The following is a 25,461-nucleotide window of genomic DNA, read 5'->3' on the forward strand; positions in this document are numbered from 1 at the left end:
TTGGGCCATGACACGACTACTTCTGCTGGTGCGTCAAAACAGAGTGATCAAACCAACATTGACAGGAAACACGAGGGTCAGACGTGGCCGCGAGGATGGGCGAATGGAAGCGCCACGCGTTTCTCCTGCCACAACAAAGTGCCCGCAGTGCCCGCGAGACGCGCTTCGCCAGTTCACTTCCGGCGTCAGCGGTGTCCCACGCACGTTCCTGCCCAGTGTTCTAGCCGTTAACGCACTGCCCAGAGAGCCGATATACCGCCATTTCTGTGCGCTTCGGCCGACCGCAACAAGCGCCGGCCGGTAGGCGGAAAAGAGCAGACGACAGGGAAAGGGGCGGCGCGGCCGAAACCGCCGGCGGAAGCGGAAGCCCGAGCGCGTGCACTGTTTATGCCTCCGAAGCACGTGGTTCGATAGCAGGCTCCCCCTCTCCGCTTACGGGCCCCTCGCTGCTCGCACGGCTCATTTTCTGCCCGGCATCGAAACCGAGGGGCCGACAAATCACGAGCAGCTCAAGCGCTGATTTTAACCATACCTCGAGCACCGACGCGGCCCAAACAGCTCAGCAACGTTGCCCTGCGCCGGGAGGCCGACAATTCTCTTCTCTCCTGCCACGTGTTGACGTGGAGAGCAGTTTTTTTCATGGTGAAGTATCCCTTTTCTCCCACCGCTTAGCCGGCTCGCGGGGCGGTTTTTTCGCAAACAGCGCCGCTGGCTCGAACCCCCGACCTGCTATGCTAGAAGTGCCCTCCCTATTTCGAAGAAAACAACCCCGAGTCGTTCGATGTTGGAAGCGGCGCTCGCGGCACGAGCCAGGCGTGCCGATTCGAACACGGCAGCCTCCCCGTGTCGGCGCGACAAGCATGCAGTGCGCTCGGGATACAATTGCCGACTCGGCGATGCTACCTAGGCGTTCCGTCGGCCAGGTGGGTGCCGGTAGCATATTTTCTCCCCGGGGTGTGCCTGTGGTGCTGACATTTTCTTCAGGGTTAGTGTCCTTGACCGGCTCCGGCACAGAGAAGCGTGGCGTCTTCGTTCCTCGACGAACTCGTGGCCTTTAAAGCCAGCCCTTCGGCGCTGTCAGCTGTTATTGCGCACTGGCTATTACCCGCAATAAACGGCCGGCTTGTTCTCGGCTGCAGAGGATTAAAACGCAGCGTGACGGGGACCATGTGGCCCGCACGGGGGTGGCACACGCGTTCGCAGCGGCAAAGGTGAACCTGCGCCCCTCTACGCAGCAGAATTGCCAGCTGATTTTTCTATCCTGCCTTCGGACGCGCGTTGTTCGCACTTCGCGCGAAGCCTGCTGGAGCTAATATCTCGCGATTTCGGCAGCTTCCAGCGTTTTCTTCTTCGAGCCATGGGCGTGCGGCGGCTGTTCGAAAATGTTAACACTGTTTGTGGAACGCGCAGTAGCAGATATGTGCTGGCTGGAAACGTTCGCATGCGGCGCACATTGACCGTTTTTGCAGCCGGCCATTTCCGAAGTTTTCCCAGCGTTTTCTTTTCTCTTTTTTGTGTGTATTTGTAAGGCGAGCTCTCTACCTGGTGATGCCCTTTTGATACAAGCATGAAGACTCGGCAGCTAATCAACTCAGTCGATCAGCAATTTTTTACTAGTGCTCTCCACTGCTTTTTTTTTTTTATGCGATGTCGAATATCCCCTTTTCATGCTCGTATACAAAGTGCAATGCACGAACACAGCCCATCGCCCCCCTCCTGGGAACTGGCTACCCACAGTGGCGGGCTAGCAGGCGCACCTGCGTAAGGGTCTCTACCTTTCTGCCTAGCCGTGCACGCCCCTGGGTGGGCACACTGACTTTGCAAATAAAATTATTATTATTATTATTATTATTATTATTATTCAGCACTTGGCGCAGGCTTGTCCAAAGCCTAGCTATCGGCAGCACTCAGTTGGTGCCACACCTGCCTGTGTAACCAACCACCTTGCAACATTTCTCAACACCTGCTTTTTACATGAGATGCTGTCCGTCTGACCTGGATTTTGAGTGTCTGCCAAGACTAGTCCTCCCGTAACAAATGTATTGCCGGGAGTGTGACGGTCAGTGTTGGTCTCCCTTGCAGCTTCAGCAGCCCCACAGCAGTTTCCTGGATGATGAGCTCGCGTTCATGGAGTCTTTAAGTGATCACAACTACAACAGGGTGTTGCCCAGTTTTAACGCTATGTTTGACAACACCAATGACTGTCTGGTGGATCGCCGACCGCTTGGCCGACAATACGGTGAGTGTCGCCACAATGCCATGGACAAGCTTCCTTGGCTGTGTCTAGGGGATTGGTGAACGCTAGCGTAGTGCCGTGGTTGTTGAAGTGATCTGCGGCGGCAGTGACAGGTCTGCCTCCTGGTTACTGTCGTCCTAGTTCATACTACCACATTAGCAATGTTTCTTGTGTGTATGTTGAGTTCCTGGGTTTATCTAGCTCATTCTACTGCGCCGTTGCATGCTCTGGCCCATTTTGCTGCAGCATGCCTTGTGGCTGAAATACCTTGGTCAATTGAGTGCCATTATGTACTTTCATTTTTGCTTACTCTTTCTCGGTTTCTGCTGAATCGGTTTGAGAGTAGTGAATGAAGTTGCGGTTTTATGTCGCCGCAAACTTCCGGTCACAATGTGTCAGTGTTGCTGTACTTGACGCCCTGCAGTGGATAAGTGGCTCAGTCATTGCGCTTGATCAGGAGCATTTGCGGATGCAGTGGCACAGCAAAAAAAACAAAAGGAAACATGCATGCAGGCTTTTGGTGCATGTTCAGGGGCCACAATTTAGCTAAATTGATTTGAGCCTTCCACTGTAGCACACCCCCCATGGGGCAGTCATTTTGGTGGCACCAAGCCTTGTTGTACTGCATGCTGCAAAATGGAACCATCCAGTCACCATTTACCACTGTGCTGCCACCTTTGAGCATTTTGCCAACAAGAGTTGTCTGTTTCAGATAATGCTGTTGAGGACTGCCTAAATTTTAACGGTGAGTCACAATGTTAAATACAGCACTTGTGGGTGATTTCCGCCACTTGCGACTTGTGTGCATGTTTAGTTGTTGTGTAGTGTGTTCGCTGGAGCAGAAAAAAGACCCCCCCATAGTTGCACTCATTTACGTTAGTAACAACTTTGACTGCCCCGGATATTTTAATCTCCCGCATTAGTAGTGCCACCTCCATAGGGTAATTACGTTAGGGCACATTCAACTGGCGCCTTGCTCTTCGCTAAGGAACGGGCACACTTCACGTGCTCATAATTATCTTGCATGCATGAGGCCAGTGTCCACAGCTGTTAACTTCACTGGCGTGTGAAAAGTAATGCACGTCTGGAATTGCGCCAACAATATGGATTCACTGTCTTGGGAACGGATGTTAAGGAGCGAGCCTGGCTGGTTATGTCAACCTTGGAATCTGAAGTCATGCTTCACTGAACAGACACCATCATGAAAGTAGTTTGTGAAAAAACAAACGATGCTACTAGCCATCAGGAGGCAGCTCAACATAATGTGAATGCACCTTTGTTGCGGTCTCCATGCATGGACCTCTTGTTCACTGAGCTTAGATGTTAGTCTCGGTTGATTGGGGGCATTGCGCCTTTGGTCATGTCTGGCAAGAGTCCAACACTTGTGGAGCTTTGAGCGTTCACTTCTGCATGAATACAGTTTCCCCTACGCAGTGGCTTCCAGTTCTGCTCTGAAGGGAGGGAACTGAAAGCAGGGCTGATATTCTTCCCGATATCACTGCTAGCTAGGTAGCTGGCTGCCCAAGATGCTGCCGACGAAATGTGAAATCCTTTAAAGGAGGGAAGCAAGTGGGTAGGAGGGGCTTGCTGCTGACTGAGCTTAACACATTGGTGGAGGGTGATTGCAGGCTGGGATGTTCTGGGAGAGAGGGTGTGGTTCATAGACCCCGACCGCCGCGTGCAGGGCTCGGCAACTGTGGCCTGCGCAGCAGCGTGCTGCAAGGCGGCACGGCGGCGGGCAGCCTGTCGAGCCTGCTGTCCAACCCGGCCTACCTGGCCGCAGCCTACCAGAACGGCAACAGCCTCGGGGGCTCCCTGTACCCGAGCGGCGGTGGGTTCTCGGAGGCCGCCCTCAGCCGGCTGCTGCTGCGGCAGGGCTCGCTGCAGACGTCGCCCGTGGGCACTGGACCCCGGGCCATTCGCTCGGCATCCCCTTATGCCCCAGCCTACAGGTACCCGATACAGCTCTTATTGAGAAATAAATGTTCAACACTGACTTCTCTTTCTGCTGCTTCCCTCTAGTGGTGTTTTTTAACCATAGAAGGCGTCGGCAAGAAAGCAGTGTGGTGCTTCCATGGCGTGGCCAACGATAAAGGCGGCTAGCTGCGTTGCCTGCACTAATCTCTCATTTTTGCCAGTGGTTCTTGTGCATGTACATTGTGGTACAAAGGTGCAGCAGCTCGTACTTCCGCTATACTAAACCTTCAGAGTGCAGTTGCACAAGAGGCAAAGCAAATGACCAGAATCAGAACAATGGTGACTGCCTGTGGTGCTCACAAGTTGCTGGGGAAAAAATCTGATCAGCATGCTGCCAGACCTGCTGGTTTTATCCACAGTGGAAGGGAGAGGACCATGCAATGAAGTCATTCGTGGGGTAATCCATAGCAGTGCTGAGAGGCTGTGCGTATCGGCACACTTGGAGAGCACGGTTATAAGCGAGTGTAAGGCGGAAATGCCTGTGCGTTAAAGAATGAATCCGGAGCCCTCCACTACGGCGTGCCTCATTGCCTGTGCAACGTCGGCGCATTAAACGCCCACAATGTTTCATGATCTTGACTGTAGCAGCTTGCAAATGGTCAGCTTAGTTTGATGTTACCCATTTTCTAAAGGCTCTCAAAGAAAGGTGCTACTACATACAAAATTATAGATAGTGGTGTCGCCTTTCCAGAATGGCACCAAGCTGGCACGTTGCACATTGAGAAAACGGATCTTTAATTTCGAGCTCAATGGTGCAGGATGGCGAGAGCCCCGCTAGTCTGGGGTGCCCTAGTCCCTGCTGGCAGCTTGTGCCCTCTCTATCACCTTGAACATGCTATCAACATTCCATGGTCCCTGTTCGGGCCTAGGTTGCCAAGGGGCGAGCATGTCAACATTTTGCAGGCATAGCATGTTAGTGCAGCAAAACAAAGGACAAGGCAAAGAGACGTGCGCAAACTGAAAGTTTGCTCTGGTTTGCTCTTAGCCTCATCCTTCACTTTTACTGCACTGTGCTTCCCATGGAACGATAACCCAAAACGCCCAAGCCTTTTCCCTTCTGGATGGCGTGTTGAAACGTGGCGAGTTCAGAAAAGCGCATCTGCACTAAATAAAGGCTCCAAGCAACTCCTACTGAAAGCTCCTTGCAGGGCCAGTCTGCTTGATGTTAATGGAGGAGCCTCGGTTTGCAAGGGCCATGCCATGTGGTGGAACCAAAACAGAAATACAAAATTGAAACATGGAGCTGAAGCCCCACGATGCCGCAAACCTGTGTCCGCAGAGCATTTGACTTTCTGGCATAGCACACCTTGCCACCACTAGTCTTTCAACAGCCCCTTTTCGATGAATCAAACGGTTGCAGGCATTGGCAACTATGCTTGAACACTGCATGGATGCCTTCTCTCATTCACTGAAGGTAAAACGAAGTAGGGGATGCTAGTTGAGCAGTGCCCCCTGTGGGTACCTGTGGGCACTTTGGCCATGCCCCACAAAGTGGTCACCTGGTCATCTCGGTTTGCTTCCCTGGAGGGTCCACATTGTGCTTGACTGCTCAGCGTCTGAATCCGGGGCCACAGTTTCAGTTCACTTCATGTTTATACACTGTGAATGCCGTGCAGCAGCTGCAGTTCTCGTGAGCTTGCCAAGAGGGCAAACCACCCATGGATGCACCTGAGCCACAAACGGCAACAAGAGGGCAGGCCTGCCAAAGCCCCTGTGAAATGTGGCCACATTGTCACGGTGGTTTTTATCCCCCGTTCAGAGGCAAAATTTAACTTGGTGTGCAGCTCTATGGTGGAGGCGAATACATGGCCAGCAGCATTGATATGGGAACAAGGAAAGGGTGCACCCCACTGCTACGGTGATGTGACTCAGCTGTGAGATGTGTGGCCGCCACAGAGGAAAAGGTGTTGCTTGTGCGCTGTAGCCGGCTGATGGCCACTCCAGAAGGCGGAGAAGGTCACGCAACTGGCAGCAACATGCAGTCATCAGCTCTCTAATAAATACCTGCCTCATTGGAGGATCGAATAACCCTGCGGGGTTTTTGCACATTTGGAACATAGTTAGGGGTCGTGAAGAGAAAATGCATTCGCCTTTATTTTTTTTTTTTAATCTGACTGAACAGCCTTCTAAGAACCTAAATCCAACAGTTTCATAATTGTCTGCAATTTAGGAGACTCCTTTGCAATGCTCGTTTTGAGGCGCATCGTGAGCGGCCATGTGATACATTCAGTCGGCAGCACGAGCAGTGACGTCATTTTAAGAACATTCAAGAGTTAAACACTTTGTGCGCATTACTTTTCAAGGCTTTAAACCCGATATTTTAAAAATAACGCATCCTTTATTCGTTGCCATAAAGTTTTCTATCCAAGTGACTCACGGTGCAACCGCCCCGGTTGTCTGGAAACCATTGCAGGAGAACTCGGACCTACTGAGCACGCTTGAGTGAAAACTGCAGTATAAAAGCCACTCTGTGTTTGTAGCCCAGCACTCCAGTTTGTCACAATTCTAATCCTAAGCTTTCGGTTATCTTGATTGTCAAATGACTAGGAGCTGTGTGAGACAGTTGTCTACAAGCTTGAGCGGGTCGCGGGTTCGATTCCCGGCCGCGGCGGCCGCTTTTCTGATGGAGGCGAAAAGCAAAAACGCCCGTGTGTACGAGATTTCGGCGCACGTTAAAGATCCCCAGGTGGTCGAAATTAATCCGGAGCCCTCCACTACGGCGCGCCTCATCGCCTGCGTTGCGTCGGCGCGTTAAACCCTACAATCAATCAAATCAAGCTTGAGCGATACCGACTAGCACAAAAAGTTCAGACTAGTGCGAAGCAGCGTAAACAGTTTACAAATGCCCTGTTTTAATTCTGCCTGCGCCACTCTCGCACGTTATTGACTGGGAGTTAGTCGTACCTGAGGTCAGACATGCGCCGTTCAGTTACAGGTGAATTGCGTCATGGCGGCGATGTTGTAGCTGTATCTGACCCTTGGCAAGCTCGGTCTATGCCGACATGTTGTGCAGACAAGGGTGAGCTATGATTGGATTTTTAACATGACTTCACAACTTGAGGAGGCAAGCCTCAGTGAAACAGCAACTGCATTTTTTTTTTACCTATTTGCCGATATCTTGCAACGAAACTACTATGCATAGCTTGCGTATCAAGGTTCCACAGTTCCACACACCCACACAACACGATTTTTTTTCAAAATCTCTATCAGCAGCAGCAGCAGCTTACCTATGCCCACTGCAGGGCAAAGGCCTTTCCCATAGATCTCCAATTATCCTGGTACTGTGCTAATAACTGCACCAATTTATACCTGCAAACTTCTTGATCTCATCTGCCCATCTAACCTTCTGCCGCCCCCTGTCACGCTTGCCTTCTCTAGAGATCCACTGTTAACCTTAATGAGCAACGGTTATCTTGCCTTGGCATTACATGTCCTGCCTACACCCATTTCTTCTTAATTTATACTAATATGCCCTTAACACGCGTTTGTTCCCTGACCCACTCCGCTTTCGTCTTGTTTTCTCGTCAAAATCTCTTCACGACCCCTCTAAGACCCTGTTCCCTTGATTTCCTTTCGCTTGTTGCATATATCAGTCAAGCAATCTCTTTCATGGGGGACTTGGGCTGGCAAGTGCATGGCTGCCATTGGCACTGCCTGTCGGCCTGCTTTCGCCTGACCAGCCACGATTCTTTCGCCAAGGCATCGGCTGCGTGCTTGTGCCAGGGCCAATTCGTCTGGCTCGGTCTGCAGATTATAGCTCCCCTGCCTGATATCTGTGCAGTGATGCGGGCATAGTCCTGTCTGCATGCATGCCAGTGTAGTCGGCCAGCTTCTTTGGCTGACCTCACCCGCTGACACTTCTGAATGCTTCATGAATTGCCTGGAAAGCTTTCGTGACATGTTCCATGGTTTCCAGTTCTGTGGCACTTTGCAGCAGTTCTCTTTTGCACTGTTCTTTCGGTGTGGCCTTGTGAAAGGGCTTAACATACCACTTTATGGTCAGTGCCAAGACTGCCAGAGCCGTCATGGCCTGCTGACTGCATGGTGGCTCTTCAGCACTTGTCTGCTCCCTGGCCAGCTGTTGTCCTTGCTTGGGCAGCTGCAGCCCTCCTCCTGTGCGAGGGGCCATGCAGACAAGATTCAAGTTCGCTGGGGGCACTAAGTGCGCCCCGCACATTTTGGGTAGCAAGTTATGCTTTATTCACTGAAAAATCAATTCAGCTTAACATTTTGATTCTCCGGCCAAATCGTGCGTTTCGTGACATCTGCCATGACGTCGCAAGGAAGGGTATTCAAGCGAAATTCAACTGCGCTGTTCACTCTGCAGCGGACTGTGGAACCTTGTTTGCCACCATAATACTGCTCCGCACTGCTATCCACCTTTGCTTTGTTTTTGACCATATTTGCACCTGGCTTGTTTCGGTTACGGTAGGTAGTAATCGTTTCGCGAAAAATGAGGTGACAACCAGGGTTACAAAAGACACTTCAGCCGATCGGCCAGTGTCGCGCCACACTGCTGTGCAGCTGTAACGTAGTGGGGGCAGTGCCAACAGCCGTACGCACTGGTACTTCTACGGTTGCGTGCACTTTTGTAACTTCCACTGTTTATCCCACCATTCTTACTGCATTACATTCAAGCGAAAGTAGCTCTTTCTGTAAGCTTATAAAATACCCTCTGTAACTGGCGTTCGCTTTTGCTGAGTTGGCCGTGCGACAGCCAGCCAACTGCATGGCAGTTGGCCAAACACACGGCAGTGCATATGACGTCATATGTTCTCGTGGGAAATGAGCTAGTGAGTTGCATGGCCATCGCCTTTTTTTCCTAATTATACCGCTTATTTTAGCAAAGTTCTCGTTAAAGGTGCTGTGAATGATTTTAACGAGGCAATATTTCAAATGAACCAAACTTGTGCTCTGTGTGCACGGCACCTTTCAAGGTACCTCACAGCTGTTCCTGCAGTGTGAGCCACACATGCTTTTTGTGGCACTCACGAGCCCAAGCCCAAACTACTGCCCAGCACAATGAGGGGCACCTCCCCTTGTGAAGCACACGGCAGCCTCACCATGCCCAACCTGGCTGACCTGTTCTGCGAGCTCCCTGCACATTCAGAACAATGGCTTTCCCGCCTGTTCAGCTGGCACACGTGGTTTGGAGTCGCGACTGCCCTGCCTGTGCTCTGCAGTGCAACTGCCAGCTCCCCAACTGTGGCTCCTCCGATGACTCGGCTCTTGTCTCCTACCTCTGCAGCGTGCCCAGCGGCAGCCGGGAGTGTGCCCATGTCGTGCGATCTCGGCACATACTGCCCTGGACACAGCCTGTGACCCAGGCGATTTCCCGGCTCCTCTGCCATAGCCTCTGGATAGAAGAGCATTCTGTGGTTCATTCCCTGGAATTGTGCTTGCACTCTGGAGCTTCCCCTTCACAATCGCGTAGACCACAAGCAATTGATGCAGTGAGGCCTTCTCCTGCCATGGTATCAGGATGAATTGCATCTCCTGCACTGCCATGAGCACTTCTGAGGTGTTCCGTATCAGTGTTGACTTGTCGCTTTGGTCAAGGCAAAAATGCTGCTTCCTCCAGTCACCTGGAGTAGGGTAGGTGCCTTGAAAGCATCATTACTTCGGTCCCTTGGAACAGCCACATCCTGGTCCTAAGAGTCTGTGGTGCCCTCATTATCCTGGGTGGATGTAAGGTTATGCTCCATTCCATTGCAGGGGTTCCACCCTTTTGCTTTGAACTCCTCCAGCAATGCCTTCAGTGTGTGGCCAAAATAGCCAGCATGCGGGCCAATTAAATTGCTCACATGGTTGGGCTTATCCGCTAATGCTGTCACTGGGATAGCTGCTTGTAGATGGGATAATATAGTATTAATTCCAATTTACAAAGCTATGCCGGCAAGCTGTTTTGCATGTTTGCTTGCAATTTGTGGAATAATCCCAAAGCCCCTTGCCCCTTCCCTCACCCCTTGCATGGTAATATGGTTTTTAACAATACATTTCGCGCAGTAACTGCACTGCTAAAGCATTGTGCTTTGCATGTGCCCCTTGACTATTCAAAAAGTGAACTGTCCCCCAAAATGTGCAGCATTGAGCAGGTTGAAAAGTTCCCTAGGCTTCCTTGGGGAGCCTCTGGTACCAAGAGTAACGGGACTAGGCGAGCTTGGTCAAGAATCAGTGAATTTGTTGTGGTGCTGAATTTTTTGCTATGTGCGTCATTCTTTGGCCAGCCGCTGCAGTTCTATTTATGGTGGAGGGGAAAACTCGAAAGCCTGCTCACATCGGACTTCTGCACACCCAGGCATTATTCCGCGGCTCTCCGCTGCAGCAGCAGCCTTATATAGTCTGGGTGTAGCTTTAGCGCACAAATGCACCTTATACTGCCGTGACATTGTGAAGATGCATTTACGAAGCTAGTTCTGCAAGAATTTCTGTGCCCTTGAAGGTGTCTTGCATTCACGTGAGTGTGCTTTAATTCGTTTGTAGTCGCAGCTTGATTTTGGAACTGTAGTATGAATACTTGGCAGCGTTTCCCCACTTGTCGGTGTTGTAGCACTTCCCCTGAGCCTCCCACTGCGCTGCTGTCCTGCAGTGACCAAGGGAGCCCTTCTGTGGAGCGGTCCCTGACCTTTGGCTGTGACCCTTTCCGGGACTCCAGAAGCCTCTCCCCGGATTCGGACTCTAGTGGTGTCAGCTGTGGCACAGAGCTGAGCACCTTATCAGATCTCATGGTACGTGCCTTCTTCCTCCTGCAAAGTGCGTTCAGAATCCTACAGACTTGGTAGCTTTGTTTGACTTTGGATGTAAAGTTGAGTGTAGGTAAATTACGCATTAGCATTGAAACCTATGACCAATTTGGTGTTCTTGTCCTCAGTCTTTCATTTGCAAAGAAAAATGGTATTGGGGATAGTGTTCACTTCATGGCAGCCAAATCAGTAGAGAGAGTGGCACTTTAGCAGAGCTTGCTCAGCAATGCTACAGTCGCACTATGAAATTCTACCAGCACTGTTTCTCTTCCGTTCAACCTTCAGGGAGAACTAATTTGCAATGTTTTGCCAGGGACTTGGTTTGTTTAGCAAACTGGACCATCAGCAGTCCCGTGTGCTGCCCTTTGTCATTCCTGTGCCACGGGGATGTGGCTGTTTCAGAACTCCCTGGCGCTGGGCACGCCCAGCCCCGGCACGCGGGCGTTCCCGCACGCCACCAACGGCCTGGGCCTGCGGCCCGAGCTGGACTACCCCAGCAACCCATTCTCATTCTTCCTGGACCAGCGCTGGTCGCCAAACGGGAGCCCCCCCAGCGGTGGATTCGCCGAAGCGGACAACATTGAGAAGGCGGCCAAGCTGCACCGATCTGCTGCCAGTAAGTGGAGAGAGAGGGGGGGCACGGCCGACAAGTGCTACGCTTATGTTTTGCACAATTTCAGCCAGGGCAGATTCTGTGCCCGATATCACAGCTGATCAAAGCCAGGCACTGCCGACCATAGTTTCTTAGTAAGTATACTAGAGAGGAAACTGCGCCTCGTAAGCCATGTCGTCATGGGGGTTCCTGGGAAGACCCCCTTTTTGGCTTGGGCTTGGCATAACAACTGGACTCTTAAGCGGTTTTTGGGATTTGCTTTCTTCACTATGCATTAACACGTTTACGAGCTACAAGGAAGCCGAAATCCTCCCGTTTCTGTGGTAGCCGTGTTGGCCGTGTTCAGTGAAACAGCCGGCAATGCCTGATCGCACCTGACGTTGCTCATGCCGCAGTCGAAGGACGTATGACTGTGCAGATAATATGCCGCCGCGAAATTTGTCGCCGACGAAAAGAAACAAAACGTACTTCGACGAAGACAAGATATGGCAGATACGGGCGCTTGTAAGCGTCCTATCTTGTCATCGTCCACGACTGTTTAACGTCACGTTTTCTTTTTTCTTGTTAAACTAGCTGGCGGTCGGTGCACCGGTTCACCACGAAGGCAACGTTTTCATAGGCACGCTTAAAAAACTTTCAAAACTCTTCAAACAACTTATTATTTGAAAGGATGGTAAACTTAATAAAATCAGTCTCTAATGAGTTACCCCCCAAATATTAACATTGTTCGTAACTACAACCTTGGCGTGCGGAATAGGAGGCACAACCGTTCCGGCAAAAATACGCTTTACTTCTTTTTTCCTTAGTTTTAAAACAGCCTTTTTTTATTTTCCACACTATTCTTCGCGTTTTTGTGGGACTTTGTTTAAATTTGCGGTCACTAAAACGTTTCAATCCAAGCCAATGATGAAACTAATACCCCTGTCACACGCGCCAACCTAATGTCATTTTAGACGAATGAGATTCGTTTCAAATGACATTCGTCTGCTGTCACACGGGTTCAGTCTAATGACATTCGCTGCGAATGACATTCGGTACCGAATGAGTCCAGAGAACTCATTCGACTGTGAATTCGGACCAACTGCGTACTCTCAACAGCAGAAGACCAGAAAAAAATATCTTTAAAAAAATAAGAAACTTATTCTTTGCCACTTTTTATTTGATCTTGCCTGTTTTAAAAGCTTTCGCTTGCTTTATTGAGCACTTTGAATGAATTACTTCCGCTTTCAGTGTAACCGCATGGCATATGGGTTCCCGGCTTTTCCGACTTTCAACCATTTCAACATGGCTGCCGTCGGCATGGGGACGGAAAATGCGCGCGCCCGCAATGCCGCGGGAAACCCAAACGAACGCACGCAATGGTCCGAGAGCGAGACGTTCGCTCGGCGACAGCCTTTTTCACGTCGCTCATCGCGGCGTCGTTCCCGCGCGCCTCCATGTTTGTGGACAAATTGGATCATGGCGGATCTGCTTGTTACTTGTCTTGGCTTCGTATGACTGATTGCAACAAATTACGGCCTAAAAAGAGTGCGCATAATCCATGCTAAAGCATTTTAGATACTTTTTCTCAAAGTATAAACGCTTATCTGGATTACATCATCATTCCATGCAATTTCGAGTGCGCCAAGTATACTACCGATTGCCATTGACATCACACGTGAATGACATTTGGTTTGTTCGTGTAGCACCTATGCAGAAAACGAATGTCATTTGAAACGAATCTCATTCGTCTAAAATGACATTAGGTTGGCGCGTGTGACAGGGGTATAAGGCGAGCACGATGTATAATGGCGGCCCATGACGACACAGACGACCTTGATGTGAGCCGCATAGACGCTAGCGCCAGATTCCTCTCTAGTGTATACTGCAAGAAACTCTGTGCCGCCAACGTGTCGCGACCCCCGCTCCCCTCGGCAGGCTTCTCGGAGGCGAGCTGCTGCTGGAGCGGCACCCTTCCCCCGCGCAGCCTGCGCAGCTCGTCGCTGTCGTGCAAGGTGTTCCTGGGCGGCGTGCCGTGGGACATCTCTGAGCCGGGCCTGGTGGAGGCCTTCGCGGCCTTTGGCTCCATCAAGGTGCAGTGGCCGAGCCGCGAGCGCAGCCAGGGCTTCCCCCCAAAGGCGGGCTACGTGTACATCATCTTCGAGAACGAGAAGCAGGTCAAGCTGCTGCTGCAGTCGTGCAGCCAGGACTTTGTCAACGGGGGCAACTGGTACTACAAGATCTCGTCGCGCCGCATGCGCTGCAAGGAGGTGCAGGTGATCCCCTGGGTGCTGAGCGACAGCAACTACGTGCGCTGCCCCTCGCAGCGGCTGGACCCGGCCAAGACGGTCTTTGTGGGCGCCCTGCACGGCATGCTCAACGCCCAGGGGCTGGCGCACGTCATGGAGGAGCTCTTCGGCGGCGTCCTCTACGCGGGCATCGACACCGACAAGTACAAGTACCCCATTGGTGAGCAGCTGGCTTCCTTCCTCGCACCATCACTAAAACCAATGCACACCTGAGGGTTAAGCTTGGGGACTTGCCAAGAACCTTGAGAGAAAATTTCAGCTGGCCAAAGACATGGAAAGAATCATGGGAGTGGCACCTAGAGATGGAGTGTGGGGACCCTGGTGTCTTCTGAGCAAGTGTCTTGCATTAAGATCCTAGCTCAAATAAAAATGAAGCGGACTACCAGGGTTCCACTGGGGAAATGGACTGGCTTCTGGAACATGGGACTTGAATTTGGGAAAGACCAATAACTCAATGGATAACAAAACTTCCAGTGGGAAAGACTGCATACAAAGTAGTTGGAAGTCTATAGTAGATGCCTTCATCCTGCAGTGGACGTGTAGTAGGCTGATAGTTTCTAAAAACTGTGTGCCCACCCCCCTCTTATTTCTTGTGGCAGAGGATTTTGCCAAGGCTTTAAAGGAGAATGCACTCGAGCCAAACCAAGCCAGCGCCTTAACTTCAGGGCTCTGCTGCTAGCGAGATGACTGGTTTGGCCATCTGGGTGACCTGGCACCTGCAGCGCTCGCTTGATAGCAAGGGCACATCACACGAAGATGCATATCGCTCTAGCGAACAGGTGTTTTGCATGAAATTTGAACAACTACTTGGTTTGGTGCCATGTTGAGCTGTCCTCGAGTCTTTTGTCCTTTAAACAGCTAGGTAGTTTTTGTTATCTAGAGATGCATGTATGCACACACTCAACTCTCACTGGAAGACTTCATAAATTCCTTCTCATTCTTCTGTTGCTTCCAGCATTGCACAGTCGTTCTGTGCTTCCCTGTATGCCCTTATGATGGATGGTAAATCAGGACATGTTTACTCACCAAATATGAGCTTGCGTGACATTTTCCTCAAAGTTGGAGTCTGAAGAAGTGAAAACCCTGCAAAAATGTGGATAAAGAAAGGAAAGCTTTAATCTAACGTGGATGTACAGGGTAGCTAGATACCATTTATCCCGTATGCACACTTTTTCTACGTGACGGTGGTGGGTGCCAGAAACACTGCTGATTTGCAAGCAGAAAGCAAGCAATTCTACATTCCCAAGCTAAACCAAGTGAGAAATGGAAACAAAGTAGGGACAGGCAAGGGGACTCTTGACTGAGGGGTGAATGCCTGGTGCACAAAGGGCTGGGGCAGTTAACGTGATTCCGTGACGTTCTGCATACTTGTAAGATGCCGCGACCATGGCTTCTCCTCATCCCAGCTTGAGAGATGGATTGCAGCGGACCAGTTAGGCATCAGATGGACACTGTAGAGAATGCACAGTGGATTAGCCTGCAGGCAGGAAGCCTAGTCCAACTCCTTGTCTGGAGGAAACAACTGGAAGGTGTCTCTTCTCCACTTGCTCCCCAGCCACACTGACCGGCAGGGAAACTGGTTCAGCCATTTCCACAGGGGAAAGGATCTTGTCAAGAAGCTTGTCTTGCCATTCTGCAGGCACCGAAGTTGGGTTTTCTTAAGGGGGCACACCAGTCTTAGAAACTTTTTTTTTTTTTTGCTTTCCAACCGATTTTTATAAAACTTGATGGGCTAGTTCAGTTTTTCTAGCTGATTTCAAATATCTCATTAGTTTTGATGTGAGGTAACTAGTTTGAGTTAAAAATTTTTGCTGATTGTTCTTGAGAACAATAGGAAAAAAAACTATTCAACAAGAGATTACCAGCGGAGCATGAATAGATACCAGAAGTTGTGGAGAATGAAATGTGGGAAGCAGTTTTTTGCTTTGCAATCACATACGTTTACATCAATTCTAAATTGTAGGTTTGAACTACTACTGCTAACCAATTTAAAATAATGCTAATTAAACAACTACTGAAACATAAAAAGCAAAATCTGCTTCCCATAATGCATGGTTTAAACATTCAGCTTCACAGTGCAAAAGAAATGATCTTCCTAGCTGCGCTACATGCTGGGATGTACCTCGAGAATTTCGTATCACTGCGATACGACTCGTGGCGAAAAAGTGGGGAAGTATGGGAAAATTATTTGCTTTTATGAAATCTGTCTGTTACTCATGCAGAATTTTCAGAGGGAAAGCTGTGCAAATCAAGAGAAAAGTGATACCTAAAAAGATGCTTTTTTGGGCAATTTTTCGGTTCCGAAGACCTATGTGCCCCCTTAGCTCTTTTGTTATGCCTATTCAAATTGATCACCGGTGATTGATGCTTTATATTGCCGATTTCAACATGTTGTAGTAGTTTCTCGTACACCTAATGCGGCCCCAGTGATTAGTCTAGGCACTGCACCTTTAGAATCAATTTTTCCCGCTCCGGCGACAGATTTTTAAATGCATTTTTTGTGAGCTGAGGTGCTTGCATTTTTGGGAAAGGGGGCGGGGCGTGGCTGCTGCACTTGACAAAAAAGCATGCTGCTAGTGGTTATGCTGCCATCGTGGTTACCATCAATTTTTTTAATCAAAAGGCTCCTAGCAAGAAACATACCAAATTGTGTTGTCAGCTTTGTAATCTGACCGCATTGAGAGGCGATAAATTACTTGAAAATGACACCGCTAGTGATCTTTGGTTAGGAGAAAGGGTAGCTTTATTCCACCAAAGCTTATTTCTGAAGGTCCCCGTGTGCGTGTCTAACAAGTGGACCTGGCACTTTCAGCCAGTTTCCAGCAATTTCGTCTTCGCTCTTGCATTGCAAAATTCACATTTGGCACTACTACGCAATTACCCGACTTCAACCCAATTTGCCATGGCGCCTCTGTCGCCCGCTACTGTTTCTCGAAAAAAGCACACCGCTCGTGGTTCCACTTCACCCACACCTTAATTCTACGATAGCAGCTTCAGCTGGATGCCGAAAGATAAATATCAGTTCAGACGAGAGAGTGCTTCCAATCTGCCTTGAACACCAGCAGCTATTCACCGACCAGTCTCAATTCTGTACGAGGGTATTTACAAGGGTCTAGTTTCGCTTCTTAGTCGGGCTGTCTATTCTGACAAGGTCTTTAAAAGCTCGGTATTGCTTCTTTTTGAAAATGTTAGGTAGCACTGCAATGTAGGAGGCTCATAGTGCTGAACTCTCTTTATAGTGCAACAGCTGCTTGGAGAAAGCTTGCTAGGCATGATTATAGCGCATCGCACCTTATTCCTGCAAGCCGGGCTACCATAGCAAGTTCTGACAGATAAGTGATGATCAGAACGCGAACAAGCATCCACCACAGAGTGTAGTTTTCAACTCCAAGCGGATTTCTTAGCATCGCTTGCTTCCCAAGAACCTTGTGCGGGCTGTAATCATTGGCAAGGTGTTTTCACATCACGTGGAGACTGACGCCTTTAATACAGTCAAACTAGCAGATTTCTTCCGGAGAACCATCCAAAATTGCAAAATTTGAAATGGAGGTTGGGCTTCACCACGAGGTGTGGGCACCATATTTTCATACAATGACTAAAGAGGAAACTGGCGCTAGTGTCAACGCGAACTCCGAGGCACCGCTTATGCTTCGATGAGAATGATGGGTAGTTCTGGAACCGGATTTTGTAGGATCGAAATGGGCCTATGGCTGTGCAAATTGTTTCTTGACAAAAATAAACTTATTGCCCAGTTTGCTGTTAACAAATTACATGGCGAACAGGAAAGTTAATAACCAAAAACTGATTTTGTAAGAAATGAAAGGGTGGGCCTAAATAAAAAAGACGCGGAGTCGAGGAGGTTTGTGGGGTAGGTTTGCCATTCGCCACCAACTACAGCGGGACACGGACTTCTTTAAGAACTGTTTGTAAAAGTTTTGTGCTGTTAAAAAAGGAACCGATTATCTTTGGAGAAGTTATTCTAGCCTAACTTAGTGACATTCATCAGGCTGCGTTCCTATCAGCCGCGGGTACTGCTGGTCTGCGCCTTAGGGGCCGGCGTTCACACAAAAAGTGTGGCTCTTCCAAGCAATTCGCAACCATCATTATCTTCGAAAATGCATCGCTCTGCCGCATGAGCCGCGCTGCAACTCCTAATTCAGAGGCAACTTTGCCGCATACAGCGCTGTCATTTGTTTTCGTGTTCGCTGTGCCGGCAATGAATTGATAACCCACCCGATTCGCAACTCTGGTTGCAAAACAGTTCCACTGCGGGCGGCGTCAGTGCGCGTGCGTCATTCAATTAAAAAAGAAACGTATTTTTGAATGCTTCTTCCAACGTAGGCAAATGCGTTCATGCAAGTCCAAAACAAAAAGGAAACTGGCTGCACGATTCAATCTATAATAACCTCTGCAAGCCATCGAGTGCCAATCCAAATCCAGAACTACCCATCACGCCCATCGTGGCTGGCACCATGCATGCTAGCATTTTATGACAAGTTGTTCCATGCAACTCAATTTTATTTTGTAGGATGGGTTTTGGAAATGTTTTCCTACAAAACTTGTATTCTAAATTTTTTCTGTTAGTGGTGGTTATACACATTTCTTTTCAATTTTCTTTGACACCTGGACAAAAATGTTGGATTTCACAACTTTTTTCACAATCATTATTTATGAAAATGTTAACCCTAGTGTCGTTGGAAAGGGTGCTGAATCATCTGCTTTTATGTCACTGCAGTGTGTGCCTAACCAATGTGTTTCGCACAGAAAAAAAACATGTTAGACCCCTAAAAATAGGTCAATTTCCCGCGGTTACGCAAGAGTTAAAGAAGCCACTTTGCAGTTTGTCTATTTTTACAGCAGCCTCATTTGTTTCGTGTGGTTTCAAGGTTGTATATGTGCTGTCTTCTGCTGTAGGCTAGCTGCATACTTGCCCCTGTTCTTTATAGGGAAGCAAAGCTCCCAGGTGGATGACCTTTAGCACCAAAGCTGCTTACGAAGCAGACAAGTCCGTTGTTACAACAGTATCTTGCGGCAGGTGCAACAGCACATCAGCTGTGTTGACAAATGTGTCGCATCGTGCTCGTGTTCGGCACCTTATTACATGTAGGCCAGCAAGCACAGCAGAGCATAGCACTCTGTTGGCCCTGTAGATGGGAGCACTTACTGAAACTCTTGCACGTGCCCTCGAGTTCTCCTTATTGCCCCCAAAATGATGTTCTATCGTTGCCTCCTTCACACAATTCAGGGTCTGGCCGGGTTACATTCAACAACCAGAAGAGCTTCATGAAGGCAGTTGCTGCATCATTTGTGGAGATCAAGACCCCTCGCTTCTCGAAGAAGGTGGGTCCACCATTTTACATATAATCTAAGGGTGCGAGGGCACATGTGAGCTGGAAGATGGCCCATGATGCGAGCAGGGCAAAAGGTGGACACACAGTGAAAAGGACAACAAGTACATGTTATTTTCACGGTGGTCCATGTTCTGTTTTTGTGTTCACATCGCATCCTTTTTATTGCTGTTCTACTGTGAGAAATTCTAGAAGCACTTCCAGATAATGGTGTTTAACAGCTGTTTTTTTTTTTTGTGTGCAGATCAGTCCTGGAGACTTTTTCAGAAATGAAGTGCATTCCTATATCGTCAGTTGCTGGTCACAGCACACTGCCAATTGTTGCGTACCATAAATTCACGCACTCTGCCAAGCAGATGTTGCATGCTTCAGCTTGCTGGGAATTTTGCAATTGTTGCTAAGAGAAGGCTGCCTCATCAATGTCTTGCCTGATAGCCAGTGGTGCTGCTCTATTACACAGCAAATGGCAGGATGCTAACAGTGCAACGATTTCATGCAAATTTTGTGAAGGGGGACAGCCTCTCCCCACTTCTATGGCAGTAGCATTTTTGGTACACAGAAGAGGCTCGCACACTCTCTTACAGGCAGACAAATGTGCAAGAGGGCTTAGGGGACAGGCAGTGTAATTAAAACCCAGCTGATGATGTTCATTACTTCTAAGACATGACGTTAGACATTCAACACCAGCAGCAGTCACTGGTATGTGGTTTCAGCCATAATGTTTGTTTTTAACTGCCAATTTTGGCTGCACATTTGAAGCCCAGTGGTAGCTGCATAAAGGACACTTCTGTTTTGGAAACGGTGGTGCGAGTTTATGTAATTGAGAGTTGTTGTGCGTAATACATCGTTCAAACAGCACTAAAGGAGCAAGGGCACTCTGTGAGAGGTAAAAAACAATTCACACCTCAGGAGGAGTGCAAAAGGCTACAGCCTGTCAAGGCCCTTTTCCTCTCAAGCAAGCAACCTGGGGATTGCGAAACACGCGGTTCAAGCAGCAGTGAAACTAGAACTGCATGCAGGCACTACTAAAAGAGAAAGAAAAAGCTAGCATTTGCTCTGCCTTCATGTAATAGTGCCAAAGAACGGCAGGGTGGAAAGCATGTATGCTGCATGTGGCACTCTGAGGCTGAAGAAAGCAGTGTGGCACCGGTGTTGCACTTATTGAGGCAGCATATTTGAGCGCTGTGTCTGTGTGCCTGTACAGTGCCAGCTGCATAGCCTCGAGGCAGCCAGGGCACTTTCAGTGCTTCTCAGGCGCCACTTTCAGATTGCGCTCAATCGAAATTTGAAAATGGTTATACAGTCGAACACGGATATATCGAACTCCAAGGGGATCGCGAAGTAGTTCGATATATGAAAAATTCGATATAAAAACTATGGGCTCTGAGACCTCACCTATGGGGGACGATCACTTACCGATCGTCGCATTCAAGAATGACGACTAATTCCGCACTCACGACGCAACAGGACGCTTTATTGCCGTGAAAAAAAAATCGCTGATCTTGGCCTGCTTCTTTGTCCTGGAAATGAAATTAAAGAAGCTAGTCTCGATCTTCTCGAGGCAGCACAACTAGAAAATTCCAGCAGTACGCTGCGCCTTCGCACACCATGCACATCACGCACGCAAAAGAAGACCAGCGCGCACGTACCACAAGAACTTTGAAGGTAACAATTCCAAGGCTCTCTGAACGGACTCCAACAAAGCGCTCGCGATGGGCATCTCCGAGAGAAACAGTGATCTCCGAAAGGTGCGGGACAACTCGCCAAACAGCAGCAACAGCAGCAAAATGCAAAAGAAGGAGGCCGCCAGCGCCTTCGTTCCCTCTTCCCTTTCCCGAGACGACATCGGGGGAAGACAGACCCAGAGAGAGAGAGAAAAAAACATTTTTTCGGCAAGCCGGGGAACGTACGTAGCCGCAAAACAACAACAACAAAAAAGGACGTGCGCAGTCGGGGCATCCCTACCTCGCATTGTCACATTTTCCGAGCGTTCGGGCTCGTGTGCCTAGAGAGATTTAGCATACCGGGCTCCGTCCGCTAACGCTACGGCGGCCGGTAACAGGGCCCGACTGGGCAAGCACAAATTCGTTCTGGTAGGGGGGATTAGTTCCGCGAGCCAGTCTTCTCCATGCCCACGAATTCCTCCACATTCTCCTCAACCTCAATCGGGGGTGCAACGACCGCCGAAGAGCACCTTCCAGCTCGCGCGGTATTCGATATACGCAATGTCGGGAAAAATACGGTTCGATATAAACGTACGAATTCCTATACTTTTACACGGAATTTTCAAGGGGATAATTTGTGAGTTCGATATAGACAATAATTCGATATAGCCGTGTTCGATATATCCGTGTTCGACTGTACATATAATCCACGTCTAATATTACGAGTAATTTGGAGGTCCCCAAAAAAGTTATACAAAGAGCTCACAGCATGTGTTAGGCTGCATTGCAGCTTGTGTTCGGCTCGGCCAGTTTCACTGCTAGTGTCTTCAAAAAGTTGGAGATGATCATTCCCTCGATCTCTCTCCACAGAACGCCATTTTTGTTGCTGTCGAGTGCATTTGACATGCTGTATTTCTTGTGAAAGTGACTGGCAAGCTGTTCAGAGATGCTGGTCCAAGCGTCTACAATCCAGCTACAAAGAAATGCTGGAGGGGCCTGTTTCAGCTTTTCGATAGTCATTACTTCAGAGTCTCCCGTAGCAGCAGTTGACCTGGTCCTTAAAAGGCGTGCTTAGGAACCTCAGCAGTGCTCTGGGCCAACGGTTCCAGATAGACTATCCAGCCAAGTACGAGCGCTTCGTCCGTCTGCCCTTTGTCCTCTTCTTGCACAACCTTTTTTCGAAGCTTCTCGTTTTTTGGCAGTCTTCCACCTAATTTTTAGCTACATTGGGTGGAAGATTGCACCCATTCACCATGCAAGACCTTGCGGCTGTCATTTGAGCTTGCGCAAACTTTCATGGACCAGTGCCATGCCAGGAACACCTGTCTCTGATCAGCACTGCCGATCTAGCTTTGGCGAGCATTCTTCCGCAGCTTTACCACGTGCTGCTGGCCAGCCGATAGCTGTACCTAAAAGCATAGAAGAGTTTTTGTAATACTGGCGTCCGTCAAAGTGAAAATCCAGTGCAGTGCATATAACGTGAGGTTCAGTCTTTGCTGGCTTCGAAGTTATTTTCCCCCTTCGCCCATAGCCGCTCGGTATTGATGGCCGGGTATGCAGGCTGTTGGCATTGCACTAAGGCGGTAAGCCTGTACCACAAATACGCATGTACTCAACTACAAAAATCTGTAGTTTATACTGCGACCTTTTGGAAAAATATCTTTCTTTCTTCACACTTTTATCAAAATAATCTAAAAAGTGTGCCACTATTTTACAGCACTATACTATTCGTCTCATCTGGTAAAATATTACCAACCAAAGTGCAATATTACTTTGCCATAATACAACACCCACTGCTACACAAATTTTCTACAAATATTTGGTCTGGCCTCTCTATTTTCCATTCTCTAACGAGCAACGTATATTATTAACCCAGTCCATATAGAAATAAGTATCCCGTTTCAAGCCAAGTCGTCGATTTTGTGCGTTCAAACCGCCTCAGCGATCTGAGGCTTCCTTACCACTCTGCACCTCTGCACTATTAGTTTGGTGAGAACCAGCTGTACTCGCACCAGGAACGCACGAAAGGCAAGAAGTTCGGCGGAATGGTTCCGCTAGCAACCAGCGCCTTCCGGGTTCGTCCACTACTTTGCCCTGGCGAGCGATCCGTTGGGCCCATTTGTAAGCTCGCAACCAGATGGACGCTGTATGAAGCTGAACCAGTGACTGCAGATGGTGCCATCAGGGATGGCTCGGGAGGGCTGTCCACTTTTGACTTGCTCTTATTTGAGCCAGCATTACCGTGAATTTCACTTTGTTTATAAAGTGCGGCTAATTTTCCCTGATAGAACCACGAGTTTCCATCTTATATAATGCAGCAAGATGCATGCATGTTCACTGCTTAAATTAAGCAAACCATCCTGCGGTGCAACTTGTTACATTTGAGGGTATCTTTGCAGTGACAAGCATGATCTAGCAACATCTGCGGGTTTGATGTAGCATCTCCTATTCAGAAAATGCCATCAAAATTGGTTTTGAAGTTTTGCATCTTTGGTAATGCTGCTGTATGGGATTCTACATTGTTACGCAAAAACGTTGCCTGCAGCTGAAAATCCATTCCTGGCAGCATTAGGTGCAGGCTGTGTGCTACATATGGAATAGTTTGTGCCGAAAATTTGAGGCTACCAACTGCGTGCTTATGCAAGGGGCAAATAGTAAAAGCTACCGGACAAGCATTTGTCCTGTTGCCTGTATTCTTATCCCTCACCTGTGCGCTGTTAGTAACTACCGTGTGATTTTTCTCGGCCCCTCTCTGCCGTGTTGTGCACTGGTGAGGACGGTGACCTGACCTGAACTGAACGCCACTGCCCTTGTGGACTGCTCTTGCAGGTGCAAGTGGATCCGTACCTGGAAGACGCCATGTGCTCGTCGTGCCACAAGCAGCCGGGGCCGGTGTTCTGCCGCGACATGGCCTGCTTCCGCTACTTCTGCCGCACCTGCTGGAACTGGCACCACACCGTAGACAGCATGCGCAGCCACAAGCCCCTCATGCGCAACAAGGCCAATGCGCGCTGATGCTGACGCTGCTGCTGCTGCTGCAGCAGCGCCCCCTCCACACCACCACATGCCGGCCCCTCCCTCGCGCTTTTTCCGAACTGGCTGTCTTCCGTCGCCCTCCCTTGTTTTTGTTTTTAAAGTAACACTGTTTTTGTTTCTGTTGTCGTCCCCCGCTCCCCTTCCTACAAACTCGGAAATGGCAGAGGGAGGGATAAAGCTAGTTTTATTTACTCATGTTTTTTTCATGCTGTGTGCGCTGGTTGTTACGTGGCTGTTAGGTCTTTTTTATTATTACCTCCTCCATTGAAACTAAAAAAAGTGTCTTTCTTTTTTTTTTGTTTTGTGCGGAAACAGGGGCAAGTGTCCTTCACGTCCATCGGCTGCTTTCCTTTTTTTCTCCTTCTATACGTTTTTCCCACGAGTACGGAGTACTAACTTGCTATTCTCCTTTTGAAACGGTGCGACTTGCACAGGAGGCGGAAGCGTCCTTGCTCGGTTGCGCGCCTCTGTTTTTCCTCCCTTCCTCTCCCCGTCGGCCCTTGCCCTTCTCGTGCCCCCTCTTCTTTTTCTGCTCGAACAAGCGTGCTTTTATTTTGTGGGGGCAGTCTGGAAGCCCTTTAGTCCACCAAGTGCTGCGATACCAACGTGATTACCCGCTCCTCTTTGCTAGAGTTCACCGGGGGCATATTTATTAGTTTTACCTGTACAGATGGCATACTTGAAGGCAGGAGGATTTAAAAATCCACTGTTGCCTTTAGTAGTTTTCTTAAGACCATTTTAATACCGCCCCCGGCACTGCTCTTAAAACTCTTCCATGTTTGTGAATCCCTTTTTTTTTGTATGACATTATCCTCAACTGTTAGCACTCTACTAGTCAAGCTTTGTTTTTTTTTTTTTAAGACTTGAAACTGTTCCTTCTTTATGAAACACACACACACACACACTTGTCATGTGTCATTGTAGTCCACTGCATTTCAATGCTGTTATGAACAGTTCCTGTGAATGCTTGATGTTTTTATATTCCAGGTGCAAAGTTTTAATGGCTCAGCTCTCATTGTTGGGCAATCTAGGGTACTTTACGGTTGAGGTTTCTTTCCCCCCTTGTTAGTGCAAAACACCGGTAGCTCTGCATGGACTTGACTTTGGAATGGATCATGGGCCAAATCTCTTGACCATAACTGGAGACTGATGCCCAAAGTTCTGGGTTTCTCCACTGCTTGAAGTTTGGGATCTGGAAAATTTTCACTTATGTGCATTGAAAGCATTGAGATCAATGTTTTCTCTTTTTTTGTAATCCTGTATGAAAAATAAATTCCTGCATATAAAGTTGCTCTACCTATTGCATACCTAGTGTTTCTTTTTTCCTTGCAGAAAATCTGTTCAAGTACTGCGTGCATGTGTAAGTATCAGTATCACATGCTGTGCGGGTCAGTTCAGTCTCCACTATTTTGGGTTATGCTACAAGCATAGAGAACGTACTGTTGCTGCAGCTGAGGGCAAAACGTGCTCGTACTTCAGGCACAAATGCATGTTCGTTGATAATGTGCGGAAAACTAGTGCATCAGACTGGTATGCAAAAGCATGAAATGGCCCAT

At 48.8% G+C, this 25,461-nt stretch overlaps 2 protein-coding genes across 4 annotated transcripts in view; one reads left to right on the plus strand and one right to left on the minus strand.

The window, feature by feature from the left end:
• The window catches only part of LOC144178143 (uncharacterized), a 45,319-nt gene extending 30,395 nt beyond the window's left edge, over nt 1-14,924 (minus strand). The window contains exons 1-2 of one of the 2 annotated variants that reach the window (XM_077705709.1): nt 14,884-14,924; nt 8,203-8,326 (exon numbers count right to left, since the gene is read on the minus strand). The gene's annotated coding sequence lies outside the window, so the exon portion shown is untranslated. The remainder of the gene's footprint in view (nt 1-8,202; nt 8,327-14,883) is intronic. The other variant, XM_077705711.1, reaches the window with a different exon arrangement.
• On the plus strand, nt 419-25,201 carry Orb (polyadenylation element binding protein orb). Of its 2 annotated transcripts, none has more exons than XM_077705707.1 (9): nt 419-642; nt 2,083-2,239; nt 2,949-2,981; nt 3,921-4,188; nt 10,803-10,941; nt 11,359-11,572; nt 13,487-14,017; nt 19,103-19,197; nt 23,699-25,201. In XM_077705707.1, exons 1-9 carry the CDS (start codon nt 640-642, stop codon nt 23,882-23,884), a joined length of 1,626 nt encoding a protein of 541 aa, XP_077561833.1. In that variant the 5' UTR covers nt 419-639; the 3' UTR covers nt 23,885-25,201. The 2 variants fall into 2 exon arrangements, with proteins under 2 accessions (XP_077561833.1, XP_077561832.1); XM_077705706.1 differs by lacking the exon at nt 419-642 and adding an exon at nt 882-923.
• Nucleotides 25,202-25,461: the final 260 nt, after the last annotated feature.

This window comes from Haemaphysalis longicornis, unplaced genomic scaffold (assembly GCF_048455015.1).
Source record: "Haemaphysalis longicornis isolate Haplotype H1 unplaced genomic scaffold, Haemaphysalis longicornis Haplotype H1 scaffold_4, whole genome shotgun sequence".
NCBI lineage: Eukaryota > Metazoa > Arthropoda > Arachnida > Ixodida > Ixodidae > Haemaphysalis > Haemaphysalis longicornis.